Source organism: Tyto alba, unplaced genomic scaffold (assembly GCF_018691265.1).
Source record: "Tyto alba isolate M040663 unplaced genomic scaffold, T.alba_DEE_v4.0 Super-Scaffold_6, whole genome shotgun sequence".
Classification (NCBI taxonomy): domain Eukaryota; kingdom Metazoa; phylum Chordata; class Aves; order Strigiformes; family Tytonidae; genus Tyto; species Tyto alba.
The window spans coordinates 26,202,987-26,218,515 of NW_024881327.1; the positions used below are offsets into that span (position 1 = coordinate 26,202,987).

General features: G+C 35.5%; 1 protein-coding gene across 10 annotated transcripts in view; it reads right to left on the reverse strand.

Moving 5' to 3' along the window:
* Positions 1-15,529, reverse strand: part of FIP1L1 (factor interacting with PAPOLA and CPSF1) — a 45,262-nt gene that overhangs the window by 16,611 nt on the left and 13,122 nt on the right. For all 10 annotated transcript variants that reach the window (XM_032998998.2, XM_032998990.2, XM_032998992.2 and 7 more), the window contains 3 exons: positions 13,931-14,040; positions 5,152-5,245; positions 3,949-4,102 (listed from right to left, as the gene is read on the reverse strand). In XM_032998998.2, the coding sequence (XP_032854889.1) occupies positions 3,949-4,102; positions 5,152-5,245; positions 13,931-14,040 (358 nt within the window). The remainder of the gene's footprint in view (positions 1-3,948; positions 4,103-5,151; positions 5,246-13,930; positions 14,041-15,529) is intronic.

A 15,529-nucleotide genomic window follows, 5' to 3' on the forward strand; every position in this document is an offset into this window, starting at 1 on the left:
AACTAGCTTTACCTCAACTGAACACACAAAACACTGTCACATGAAAATAATAAACTGGGCTAAAACAATACCAACAGAAAAGGGACTACTATACCAGGCATAAAGCTCTTTCAGTTACGAGCAACTCTGCTTCCATTAAAAAACAAGTACTTTCAATCTGACAACTCACTGCAAGACTTTAGGGGGTGGGGGAGAACAGACAACTTTGCCAAATGCTTTCATCAGTTTTGCCATAACTGTAGACAGAAGAGTCGCAAGACCAGCTTAAATTAAAACCCATCTCATTCAAGTTCCCGACTTCATCATTCAGAGAATACCCTAAGTGTATTGGCCACTGCACAATTAATTTTATGTATATATCATTAGTTCAATACTAGAACTAAAAGATTGTTGTATGGCAGCAACATTTAACTACACCTACATATTATAAAATGTCTAGAAATGTCAACTGCTCCCAAACTGCCTTGGTAGAAGCACAGAATGAAGGAATATGCATACAGAAGAAGGGTAATCAATACCAATGTTCACTAATTGCTGGTGATTTCACTGACATGAATTCTTACCAGCATCAATCCTATAGGATTAAACAAACTGTGAAACAAAATTGACATTGATGTCCAATTCTGAAGATTAAAAATCTAATCCCTTAGCCAAAATGTAAATCAGCTGACAGAGAACCCCAAAAGTCAAATTTCTAACCTTCATGAGCCATTTTCCTCTTCAGCAGCATACAAGCTTTCCAATGTGCACTATCATTAAGAACACTAGAAATCACACCATAAAAAGTTTGACAGTGTAACCTTTAAAAGGCCAAACACTCCTAATGAAAATGTCTTAAAATAAAAAAAATAAAAAATAAAAAAAAAAAAAAAAAAAAAAAGAAGACTGGGAACTCAAACTGTTGCATAGCTGAAGTATTTTCTAATAATCTTTTTTTGGTTGACTGTCCATCTTAACAGGTTCTTCACAAGCCTACAACATAGAATATATATAAATATAAAAAAAATACCTCTTAACAGCAATGTTAAGAAGCTAGAAAAATATCAGAAGTTTTCTCAAATTGATTCACTTACTAGCTCTACATTATGCTTAAAGAAAGTTTAAATTGCAGTATATTGTTAGCATTGAACATGGCTCTCTGCACTATGCACAGAACTCAGCATAAGATCATGGGATGTCTCCACAACAGGTTGTACTGCCACAAAGACACACCTGGCCTAAACCTAAATATTCAGACTCGTGTGTCAAAAGCAATCCAAACAGCATTACTAGAGCATTTTACTTAATGTGTTGAAATTTGCTTTCAGGACATTTTATACCATCCTACTAACTCAATGCTGGTAAATATTTACAGAAAACCAAGCAGGTTTTACTAAAGGAAAGCAATGCCACATGTGCTCTGCTTGCAGAGTAAGGAATCAAACATGGTAATGCTGCCACAGCTTAACATGCTGCAAATTAGCTGAACTGTGTAATAGTCCACAGCAATGTGATATAACTCAATTTGGTGTAAAAACTTATTTTGCCACAGGCTAAACTAAGTCAAATTCCCTCTCATTCATCACAAGATACAAAGTACACATGTAGATTGCTGGGGCTGAGCAGATGTACAGTTACTCCCTAGGCCCTGGTAGAAGTCTAAGCAGTCAAACTTCCCAAAGTTATTTCTCGAAAGTTCAATACTTCATTTTTTTTTTTTTTTTAATATCACAAATACATGTCACATTTTAACTACACTCTTAAACCAAAACACATAAAACAACTTTTAAAGTCTGTTAAACAGAAGCATCCACGTTCTTCTTTAAATTACTCCAACACAGCAATAAACCAAACAAACAAAAACCAACACATTTTTTGCCACAGCCAGTGATCTCCTAGGAGTATTTGAGAATTTTTTGCATTTGGCTCTTTGAATCATTCCAGGACTCGTTCCTCAAAAAAGATTTGAATTGCTAGAGTGAATGAATTTAGAACAAGAGATCTAACTTCAAAGCAAGATCCTTTTTCAAAGGGGCTTTTGGAGGATGTTTTATATTTGGAATACTTAAATTTTCTGGCAAGTAGTCCTGGTTTAATATTGGGTAAGAGTATTTTTTTTCCTCCTCCTCCACTGAACCTAGGAGGGATGGCAGATTCTATTTTAGGAACAGCTTTGAAGTTAAAGAGCTGGCAACAGCACAATTAAAACACAGGCCTGAAGAAACCAAATCCACAGCTCTTAATCGTTATTTTCAAATCGACTCGAAGCACGGAAGGATGTTGAAGGAGACCTACTGAACAAGTGTATGTCATAAACCTGTCTGTAAACCACAAGACTAAAGCCAAACCTGCTTGCTAAGTCTGTAACATATGTGAATTTCTTTCACCTTTAAAAGCTCAACAGGTGAGGGCTTTCGTAAGAATAGTCCAGTACACCTATATGACATCCCTGCACCAAGTGCGTTTTGGGGTGTCTGTGGGGGTTCCTCTCATGCTTTTAATAATATACAACTTAGATCACCTTTACCACAGTTATAATTAAAAGAATTACTTTCTAAAAACTTGCAATGCGCTATCTGTATTATTTTATCAGAAAGGTTTTAATGCAGCTTAAAACTGCAGATAGCGTCACGTTCCTTCACGATTCTGTCCCCTCTGCAGTAAGAAAACATCACAAAATTGCCAGAGCAGTAGCATATTCTTTCTTTAGTCACCCTATTTTCATTTATGCACAAAAACTCGGGAAAGGGCACAGAATTAGCTCATCTTTAAATCTCTTCTGTTTTCTAGGTTGTACCGCTTTGTGTATGACAATCACTGATGAAAGCTAGAGCTTGCCAGGCAGCAGAAGTTAATAGTTTTAAAATCATCAGCAGCAATTGAAGAAAGCAACATCTTCCATTAAGATTCAAACTCTATAAGCCCCACACAAAGTTGCGGCACAGAAATAATGTTATTTCCTTGCTTATATGAAAAAGCATTAATAGAGAAACTTTTAAAAGATTCCCTATGCAAACAGAATAGCAAAGAAACTGCTCAGCATTATTTCAGCATAAGTCAAGAAAAGAATGAAAGGAACAAAAGGAGAAAATAAAGAAAGGGTTTCCACCTTAAATCACTCTCTTCTATGAACAAATCCTTCACTTTCCTTCTCAAATACTCTCCATCCATCTATCTTCATTTCTTACTGACTATTCTTAGTTCCTTGCTAAGTCCTTTTGAACTTAATTTCTTAAAATGGTAACACTCAGGTTACTACACTATTTGTGCAAATGCCCATGACACTCCCTCCAGTAAATATCCATAAATATCAAGTTTCAGCAAATATTCAGTAAATATCAGTAAATTTCAAACCAGATTTAACAATGAGAAGAGTTCTCAAAGAGCTTTTATTCTTATAAGATTCATAGGCACAGGATGCTGGATAAAAACATCAGGTGCCAATAAAGACCTCTGACTGAAAGAAAGGATATGGCACAAACACAATTCTTACCAGACTTTTAGGAATTCATACATGCTGTGAGGGGAAAGGGGAATTAAAGCTTCTTTTGCTGCTTTGACCTTAGACATCGGAGAATCCAACTTCTGACACAAATTCATGATATGACATACGTTTAGTTCAAAAGTTTGTAGAATGATTTGTTAACATGTACCTCAATAGCATTAGTACTAGTTGACTTACAGAAAACAGCTTCTCACTTCAAACACTTTCAAGGACACAAGACCCAACATTTAGTCTTTAGGTAATTATTTACTACTTGGGATTATGCTTACTGAGAAATTAAAAGACAGAAGTTTCTGTTTCTGCCTTGCAGATATATTTAAGAAAAGAGAAGAACACAAAACTCTGAAATTCTGCACATATAGCCGAATGTGTATGGAATGCGCTGTCTTTATTTCATTATCATCAAGCATTTGATGATAATGCATCTCTCAATTTTCACATCCTATGTGGTGCAGAATATTTACCTGGTGGGGGAATCAGAGGTGGAGCAGTACTGACAGTTGGAGGGGGTGGGAGGAAAGGAGGTGGTGGAAGATGGGTAGGTGGAGCTCCTGGAGGGAAAAATGGAGGTGGCTTGGTAAAATTGTCTACTTCAGGATTAGATCGTTCTGAAAGAACCTGTAAAATATCAAACTATAGTTACAATTGCTATGTCAAAAGGGTAGAAGATAGGTTTCCTCTCTTTCCAGTTACTACAACAGGAAAGTATTACTTATGCACCTAAAAGTCATACTGAGAAAGTTTAAGTTCTATCTGCAGTCTATGTTCAGTATCCCATACTTGCCAAGTACCTCTGAGGGTCTAAGAGCAGCCAGTAGGGAACAACAAACATAAGATTTCAAAGGGAATGTAAGGCATCTGAATATGGCCCAAAACACCATCTTAAATTTATATATAAAGGAAAACATTTTCAAAATCAAGATGAAAAACATGAAAAAACCCAAGACTTTAAATGACTTAAACACTGTGAGATCAGCTCAATAACACATAGCAGTATTTTCAATATAAACACTACAATCCACTACTATCTTCATTGTTTAACCTTAACCTAAGTTGGCATGGAAATTCAGCTAGGGCACCAAGTAACCTTGATTCTTCTCCACAGGTAAGTTAGGAGAGGAAAAAGTGTATTCAATTTAGTTGTTTTCTTAAGATAATCCAAGACCATAAAGACTAAAATCATAAAGACCAATCTTACAATTTATGGTAAAATAATGCAATATAATTAAAAAGTACTATCAACTATTTATTCCTTCACAACTTATTTTTAAAAGACTGCGTTTCTCAAACTGCATACGAAGAGGCTTTCCCTTTCAGCATTAGCTGAAATAAGGGAGAAATGGACGGTCAGTTTAAATATTTATCTTTGTCACTTAGTAAACAAAACACTATCCCATGCAGATCTAGCAGAGCCAATGCTGTCTCCTGGATTTAAGTCTGCAACATTGCTCATTTCTTTTCAGTAAGAAGTATAACAAAACATTTCTCTTTTGAAATATATTAAATATTTTACCTTAATATATTTCAATTAATGACACAACTTTCTTCCTAGACTTAAAAGCTACTTCTGTCTCATTCATACAACACTGAAATGTTTTAATCAGAAGCTACGGGAAAGCAAAAATGTCTTTTAGTCAAAGATAGTATGCAAATCTGCAGTATAAAACCTGTATGTTGCTGTTTTCATTGGCACGCCGTCGTCCTTCCACCCTGCTGATAGTGATGGTCTGTCCGATCACATCTATTGTGCCAGATAATCGCCTGCAACAGAGGGCAAACCAGAATCAACAAGCAGAATTACAGAAGGAAATAAAAGAAAAATAGAAGAGAGAAAAAAAAAGTCTTATGGACTTCTCTCATTCTAAGTGCCAAGGTTCATTCTCCTGTATACAATATAAAAGACCATTTCTGAAAAACTTTAAATGTGATAAATTTGCTGAACTATGCAAGTGTGTATAACTAAACAATGCAGCAATAAAGACTCCTATAGGATGAAGGCTGACTCTCCACACCCTCCTTCCATCTCCTACAAAATAATAAATCTACACTTCTGTTACTGATAAAAGAGAAAAAAAAAATGCAAAAAACCATACTGGAGGATTCCATGGAAGATCAAACAAAGGTAAGTTAGGAGGCAGAAATAAACATAATCCAACTGTACCATGCATACTATCGATATTGCAGCACATATTGAATAAAATCAGCTGCCATCTCTCTTATCTTGGAATACACAGTCTTAATATCAACCAGAAAGTACATGAAACTAGGAGACACTGACTCTTAAATTAAACCTTGTGTAAACTCAAAGGAATCTCAGACAAGCCATTCATACTTCCATTTCTCAGTCTTCCAAATGCAAAAAAACACCTCTAAAACCTTTGCATAGCTGAGCACTATATTCACCTTTAAAGAAACAAGTAACAGAGCAGCACCTCAGTCTCCCTTACAACCCAATGAAGCAACAACAGAACATAATGTAAATTAAGAACACCTACCTTAGAAGTAGTTAGTAATGGATTTTTAGAGGAAGATGACAAGAAAAGTGACATGCATATGCACATCCCTTTCAGTTTCTGACAATCAAATTTTAAGGACTTCCCATGCAACTGATTTTAATAGCTCCTGATTAACTTGCATTTGTACAATCTCTTCTGAACATACTTTTACGTTTGATCTTCAGTGATGAGATCCGTTTTGGATATCTTTTTGCCTGATAAATGTATTTGGTGCCCTGCAGTCCTTGTATTAAAAAAGTGTATATATATATACACACACACTTACATATAAATATATATATATACACACACACACCCTGTTCTCTGGCAGTGTAGTATTCATGGTACCTCTGCTGTATCTCTTCTTAATTGTCTCTTTCCCAGACTGTAGTAGCCCACATCTCTCCTCATACAGAAGTAACTCTAACTTTCATTACTTGTTTCATCTTTTTGTGGGTGCTTCCTACCTCTACTATATCTTTTCTTGACTGACATGAACAGAATCACAGATAATATTCAGCTCTCAATGCATCATGGCTTTATGTACTATCCTAATGACTTTTTCTGGTTTGTTTCCCACTGCTGTTGATGACTATCATTCCATTTTGTTACTTTGGCTCACACTAGAAACTGAACTAAAATTTTGGGAAGCAGCAACAATAATTCCAAGATCTCTTTCTCAATGGGTGTAATTATTAATTATTACTAATTTGAAGAAGTACATCTTATTTAGAAAAATGCAATCTAGGATTTAAATTTTCAGTGATTTTTCAGTTATTTCAGTTCACTATGAACAAGTTATTCAAGTCCACACTGCAATGACTGTGTGAATTTTAAATGCAAACGTACCTCACTTCAGCTTCCAAACCAGTCAAACTATTAAGATTATGCCTGTTAGACTTAAGCTGGTCCTACTATAAAATTCTTAACTTCCTTGTACATATTCACATAGTTTGTTAAGAGAGGTATCTTGAAGCCCCCCAAACTATCTGATATTATGGCCACACAGCTGTCAACTGCAACTTTTTATTTTTAACTTTGCAAAGCAGATTAAAAATGCTACACCGAGGGTAAAGACACAATGACATTCCACTGGATATAAGCACTTAAATTTAAAGCATAATCAATCTCTCAAAATTTTCAATAAATCAACCACATGGGAATGTACTAACAGTAAAGAAGCACTCTAGACAACAGACTAGAAAATAATGTGACAGGGATCTGAATGTTATCTACTACAACTAAAACCTGGTATCTGCGACAATGGGGAACCTCTATTTTGAAGAGAGGAAGAATCTAAAGTAGAGTGAATTTTCCTGTTTGCAACCCCAAAATAAAAGAAACCCAGAAACCTATATTTATAATTCTATTGTTCTTATGCAGATAGAATAAAACCTACCTGCTTTGCAGCCCACAGTTAATTTCTAAATTAAAAAAAGTTTAAAAAGCAGGATTCACTTAGGTCAACTCCATTAAAAAATGAGGTACAAAATTGCACTGCTAATAGATGAGAGAAACAGCTGCATCTGTGTCACATCTATAAGGGAAACCACAGTAGAGAAAACTGACAGTATTTACCAATAGTGTGATATGCAACAAAAAGAAAGACTGGCAAAAAACTTTCAAGAAATTTCAGGAAATAAATCAATTAAAAAAAAAAAATGCTTGTACTTTTAGAAGACAAGTTGTTGTATTTTTTGTATCTAGTGGACTACTAACCACATTGATACAAATAGCAGGGAGAACAGCTGGGACAGGCTCCGGGTGCTGCTGGACTGATAGCTCTGACCCCAGTTGCCTAGATAAATACCTAGATTCCAATGCAGCTGAAAAAGACACAGCAGACACTAGAGCGTGAAGGATCAATTATATCTCCCACAGATAACCTAAAGTTCCTTGGCAGACAGCATACTGAGGATGATCCGAATGCGTCCTCTGAGTTTTTCAATATCTGGGTTTAGAGCCTCCTCCTGGATTTTAAAGCAAGCTCATTAAGCACAACAGTTTGGAGGGAAAAAAAGTCCAGTGGTACAAGAGCCCGAGAATACATCTGCAAACTAAACCGGTATATACAATACAGCAGCCTCTCCAAGGATAACACAAGTTACAGAAATTCTCTGATTTTCTAATATCCCATCCTAAAAAGTCATATTGTTCCAGTCTAAATCCTGAAACAATCAATACCTGCTTTCCTAATCCTCCCCAGTGGTCTTTCATGGTATTCTAACACTGCCGCACTGTGGATTATTATTTTGCTTTCAGCAACTAAATTGGAAATATAGGAATTATAATTGCTAAACCAACTGTTTCATTATAAAAAAAAAACAAAAAACAAAAAACAAAACCAAAACCGGACAAGTGACTTTTTGTAAAACAACATGTCTCAGTCTTCACTGTGACAGCTCATTTGCTTTCAGAGTTCCAAGACACTGGTTCTCTTCCATCACTAGTATCTTCTCTTAATTATCTAAAAGCCATATCCTAGAAAACTCATTTTACTTAGCTTTAGTCTCTGTATGATAGATGATTCTTCTACAGCAATAAGTCCCTCCCTACGGTGACCCCCTGCTTGGCCCGCTCCACTGTTTGACAGGGCTTCCACTTGGGAGTGGAATTAAGTCAAATTAAGACTCTTCCTCTCTTGCACTGCTTGCATGCTGCCAGCAACTTGCAGAATCAGCATTGAAAACACAGGCAATGGACACCAGTGCAAGAGCACTGAGCATTAGTATAATATGTGCATCAACCATACTACAATAACACCAATTTTGGCTTGGGAAGCAGCCCAAGTACAACACTGCATTATCAAAGGAAGCAAATCTGGTCCACCAGTTGGTTCCTAGACATCAACTTTACTGAAATGAACACTGTTTTCACTTAATTTTTCTATAGTCTAAAGAGTAGACCTATGCTCAGTCATCCTCACCAAGCTGGTGCTTTATAATTGTTTTTTTAATAATGTTTCATAGCGGTATGTCCATTGTTTTTCCCAACATCTGCCAAGAGATTTAATTTTTGTAATGATGGATGAGTTCAGGAATTTGCCATCGTACCTTGAACTTGAGAAATTCTCTATTTCCAAGACTGCAATAATGATTTAATTAAGTACTCCACTAAAAGAGCTTGAAATGAAACAAGAGAAAGCATATGTCGAGTTGCAGAAGGAGCAGCAGATGACATCACTGTCAAAAACATAATCTTCACAAAGGCAAGAGAGGCATCTGAAGCATCCAGAATTTAACAGTTCAGCAGTTTTGCAGAAGGGGCAAATCTGATTCAGGATCTTGATTAAGTCATAGCAAGTTGACACATGAGGAAATTTCAAAGACTCACCAGTCATTATCTAGCTCAACGATAGGATGTTAAGCAGGCATTACTAGGCTTCTGTCTCAGTGCTGTGTACAGAGAAAAGAAAGGCCTTGCTTTGTCCCTTACATGATCAGGGCACCTGGGATACAGATGCATTCCCAGTGGATACACCCAAACATAAAAAGGCAATCCACATGTGTGGGATGCACATGAACCCACAGCAGAGTTCATACAAAGTGTAGCTTGAAAGGAACGTTCCAGCAACTCAGTGAGTGATTTCACTCTAATTAGAGAATGGTTATTTATGAGCTATTTGCACTATGAATACCACCCTCCATGGAGATTTAATTCACAAAGGTATTTCAATCTCATTTGGCAAACTGAGTTTATTTAAATTCTACAGAGCAAACAGAGGGGGGAAAAAGAATAAGAAAAAAAACAAGACAAAATAAATTATTTTCCAAATTCATAGCCTCAGAAATCACTTATTCCCACCACAGTGGGGGATTATATTACTGCAGTAATGTAAATAATGAACTGTTTTTGGGAACCACCTTTTCAATTTTCATAATTTAGAAACAGACTAACTACTGGATGCCACATTTATTCACTAGACTTAGTCTAATCTAAGAGTTACAGAATACTTTTAAAACTGTATTTACTATGTTCTTGTGTTCCTTCTTGTCTTATGTGTCTTATGCTTTGTTTTCCTCCTCTTGAGGACAGCCTCAACTTTGCTGAGCTCACTTACCACTGATTGATATAATCAGAGAAGCAAACAAATTCAACACAGAAATCACTGATACCCAAAATAGACATTTTTTTCAAAATAATATCTGAATTTTCATCATTTAGTCTCACAAGGCTAGTTCATGAAACAAGAGACCTGTATTTTTTTCATAGTAATGACATATCACAAATCCATTTTAAGGCCCAAGCACAGAGAAAGCTGATAAATAGCCCATCACATTGAAATTAATTCTGCTTTCAGAGAAATTAGCCTGTCAGTGTGATGTACTCTTCAGTAATAACCCAAAAAGCATAAATGGAGCTTAAAAAACTAAGAGCTTCTGACAGAGCAAAGTTTTGTGATGGAGACCAATTCTATATATTATTGGAATGAGAAAATACCAGTTCTTGCATCCAGCTTGTAAATGAAACTTTTGCTTATTTCTCTGCTACTAAAGAAATACTATCTCACAGTCCTTGAAAAATGACATAAGGAAAAGCACTGGTCTAAAATACAGTAAGACATCTCTATAATTTGGCTGGTTATGGCGGGTTTGAAATATGTCAAATCCTCTTCATGTTCTAGAAAGCACTATAACAAACAGAGATTCCTCTAGGTTTTTTCCTTAATTGTGACTATGTACACAATGATTCTTTAATTAACTACATCTACAGAACATTCTACTTTACACCATATCATTTGCATACGATGTGCATTTACTAAACCATTTTCATTACGTTCTAACTCCTCCTTCAGGGTTACACAACACTTTATGCTATTCAAAAGCCCTAAATATCACAGAATCAAGACAAGAGGTTCAGGTGCCATTTCTAAGCAACTAATAGCTCAGCTGTGATTAAGACAGTCATTGTTTACAAATTCAAGAAAAATTTCTCACACAGACATGTATGAACAAGCACTGAATTTTTCTCTGAATTAAACATTTAGGATGCAATTCTAGTGAAGTACTAACTTCTATTTGTTGGTGAGCAATAATTCTGTTTCTATTTTGTAAACTACAACCTCCATATCAGTAATGAGTAATATTCTTGCTAGATCTCGGAGATTTTTTTTTTTTGAGAATTTCAACTGCAATATTATGCAAACTACTACTGTACTCGAATCAAAAAGGTAAAAACAGTAGGCACAAAATTATTTTAATGTTTACAAAAAAAATGAAAAAAAGTATGAACAACTACCTGTCCTCAGACTTCCCATTAAAGAGAAATATGTGTCACAATATCTATGTGTAAAATTATCCACAAAATGATGTTGCAGTCCTGACTAGTAAATGGGGAATTAAAATGTTAAATCAGGACCATGCCCTATTTTTTTTCCCCTCTTAACTTAATTCAGGTGATTTGCCCCTTCTATATTGTTCCTGCCACTTTCTGATGCCCCAGCTGGCTTCTCTGGAGGCAGTGCTTGTCTGTGACTGAGAAGAGGTGCTGCTTTTGCTGAAATAACTGCTCAAGTCTTTCTTTTCTTGTGTCTCTATCTTTTCCGCTCTTTGAGTTCCTCTTCTCATGCCCAGCTCCTTACCAATTCTCACAACAATGCTGCTGTACCCAGTTGCATGTTTTCCCTCCCTTCTACCAAATATACCAACCATTGCCAGAAGCTGAGAAGTTTTACTGCTACATGAGAAATGCTTCCAGCAATTTCACAGCAAAGCTACTGCAAATGCCTCATGGCATAAAGGCACTTATTTTAAATTATCAAAGAGCTGGATTGCTGATAAATTTCTGCCTACCTAAAATTAACTCTTTCATTAAAGACAAAAAAAGTCCAATCCCATAAAACAATGCCTGGTTATAAAGAAATCACTAATACTGGGTTTTATATACAGAAAATAGAAGCTGTGTTCTGGAGAAGTTATTCAAGTATATATAATCCATACAGTTAATAGTCATTCATTCACTGAGCCACTCTCAGACTTTTAAGCATATGATTTTCTTTCAAAATCTCTTCTGAGAACCTGGTAGAAATACCTTTTTCTTTACGCAGGAATTTATTTTAAGCAAATGTATCCAAAGGAGCAGATATTAAAATGTGGAAAAAGGTCAGTTTTGCTATTGTAACAACTCACAATTACAGTATTCACACTAAATACATATAAAACAACCTATTGTAACCACTGGAAAGCACAAGTGATACAACTGGAAATGTACCATTTTCTTTCCTCTATCTACACAACAAACTTCACTTGCCAGCTTCTAATTCTCAAAGTTAAACTGGTTTTCCAACCTTTGCTCAGGTAAACTTAGTTCCTGGAGAAAACAGACACGTCTTAAGTTTCTCATGAAACCCCTGATTAACAACCAGTATACTAACTTTAAACTTCTATAAATCAGGAAGATGGTTTCTTAAACTTGGGATTGCTAGCTTCAGGCAGGGAAAAAAAAAAAAGTATCACATAAAAATATGGTATAAAGACACCTAGGGTAAAATAGATTTAACCTTGCTAGAGCATACAACAAAGATTTCACTTACGAAGCCTACACCATGCACATGTATGACCTTATTGTATTAAGCTTTCTCACAACAAATGCAGTTTTCAGAGAACCACAGAATTTACACAATGCATTTTTTCTAGAACTTTAAGCTTAACTACATTTTAGTATCATGGTCATTAACTACGTTCTAAAGTATTATAGAGATTCTCTGTTCACCAATGAAATGCATAAATAATTGAAATCCTGTAACAAAACCTGTACTAGATACACCTTTGGAATGCCTATCCTGTGAACGGTACATTCAATTTTGAGAACTCTGTTACAAGAACATCACACATCAGAAGCAATTCAGAAAGGAAAAGTAAAAAAATAATTACAGGGTTGATACAAAGATTGGAATACTTTTACTACTACTTAAAGAAATAAAAAAAAAAAAAAAAGAAAAAGAGAACTAAGATCTACTAAAAACAAAGCAGTATAACTTGATAGCTCAGAGAAGAATTTAGGCTTTCAGGAGGAATAGTCTAGGAGTGAAAGAAAAATGCAGGCAACAGTATCACACAAAACTGGTTTTTTTCCCACCCAGTAGAAATATATTTGGGTGTTGAACTAAGTCTTAAAGGATGGAATAATTGAACATGAGTGTCTCTGAATTAGTCAAGATACTTATGGATGCAGTGCTAAAGACAAGTCATAAATGTTAACCTTTAACTGTTTATAATGGAAGCGTACAACCTGCTCTACTTCTTTTACAATCATTTATAATACAGTGGCTTTTAATTTGCAGAGAACCGAAACACCTAAACAGGATCACTTGATAACTAAAGTAAAGCAGAAGCATGGATTCATCCTAAGACAACCGCCAGGTATCAAACAGCAGTAGTTTAATACAGAATGTATTAAAGCCTGGGACTGGGAGAAGGAGGGGAAGAAACTCTAGTAAGGAAATAATGTCTCTCATTTCAAAGAAAGTATAGTAAAATATTCAAATATAGAGAAGCTAAAACTCCCTTGCAGGACACTGGCTTCCAGGAATCCTCCCAGTTGCAGAAGTCATAGTTGTCTGATTCCATTTTGTTTAACTGAAAAAGTGTGTTAGCTAATACCCATAAAGACACTAGAGCTAGAAATATTTTGTTGTCCAATCTAATTCTATACAGAAAACATGATGTCATACATCAACACCTGGATTTTTATAGCTGCTTTGTTATTTGGTTTTGCTGTTTCTTCTCCCCCTTCCTTCTACTTTCTCTTTCCTGGATAGCCAAGAAGGTAGCACAGCATTCATGTGTAACAGTGACTGAAGGCTAAAAGTCGTAAGGATCACTCTTCCCCTCACTTCTACCTGTTACAGAAACGTATTTTCCTTTTTTCCTACAAAAGTCATGAACTTTAAATACATAGAGGTAACAGTATAAAAAGTTTTTTGGTCTTGAGTTACAACTGTCTAACTGACCTGTTTGTTGGAATTCCTGATTTGAATAAGGCAGGAGGAGATGTGAAATCAGCTTTGGTCGACTGCACTGCCAACTCTTTCTCCAAATTTCCAGTTCTGCCCTGCTGTACCTTCAAAGTAATGTTTCATCATTAGTTTAACTTCAGAAGTGTAGTAGCCCCAACACTCAACATAGCACATAGCCAATAAAAAGAAAAGGCAAGTCCAACTTTATTCAGATTTTTAAAAAACTGTCACCTTTGCGCAGCTAGTTTACTATTCCATGTAAGGATATATTACTTAAGTACTGTGTTGAATATACAAAGAAACAATATGCCTGAAACCAAATTATTACAGAAGATTATACAGTTTTAATTTATTTTCTAAGCACTTGATTTGGACATGAACAGACCAAACTAATTTCCTATGAACAAAATAACATCTTAACTTTTAAAAGAAACAAGCTTATAAAAAAAAATAATCTGCATAATCTTAACAACAGAGATACCTAACAAGTCTGCTACCCAACAACAAACCATGAGACAAGGAACTGAGTGGATTTTCCATCTGCCCTACTGACCATGCGATCTAATAACCACTTAATTTCCAAGTCATACCAGGAAGTCACCTCATACTCTGGGTTATGCAAACTTTCAAAGTTTTTTCATTAGTTCAGATTGAATACTTCAAAAATACATTGTTTCTGAAATACTGCAAAATTTCAGAGACACATTATTGAAGCTATGCCAAGACCTTTGGCGCAAGTACTTCAAGTATTGTTTGATTTCAGCAGCACACTATACATAAAAGAAAAACCTACATGGGTTATCATTAAAGACAAACCTGTACTGATTCAGTTTTTAAAGACACTCCCACTGTACCAGCCACATAGCTAGTTCACTCATGGTATAACATCATACAGATTGTGATCTCACAGCTGCTTGTAGGCAAGTGAACTACTAAGCTTTTGCAGAATCTCAGTTATAAACATAGGCACCTCTTCCCCAAACCCACAAAAAGGCACATAAATAGTTAAGATTCATTAAAAATTGAATTAAATTTTAGTATGTAGAAATATAAATAAACAAACAGAAAAAAACACACCAAAAACCTGAATAGGTTTGGTGTAAGTATTTATCTGAAAATCTGTAAGACTACTATTAATTAATAACTGGAAAATGTAGGAGACAAAGTCTTGCCAGTTACAGAAGATTAATCCAAATATATTATTTAAATTACGTGAGACTATTTCAGAAGAGTGGGAAAAAAGCTAATGAAATCATTTAATAATTATATGTAAGCACCTTGTGAAACACATGACAAACTCTTACTTCAGACTCTTACAACACAATTATCTGTACTGTTTGGTCACTGCACCCCTAGAGAGTCAATACTGAGCTAGAAATAGGGGAAACTTCACTTTGGAATACTTATCCTTCTTCCTTCAGGACAACAGCCCAGAGAAGTTTGAGAGCATAGTCAGCTGCAAATCATAACTCCCATTGCCCACCATTTCCACCATTCCATCACACTATTATAATGATAACGGCGGAAGGCAAAAAGCCCCAGGGAGCTTCTGATTGGTTCTTGCTAAGATGGAAGTCAAAATGACTGAATACC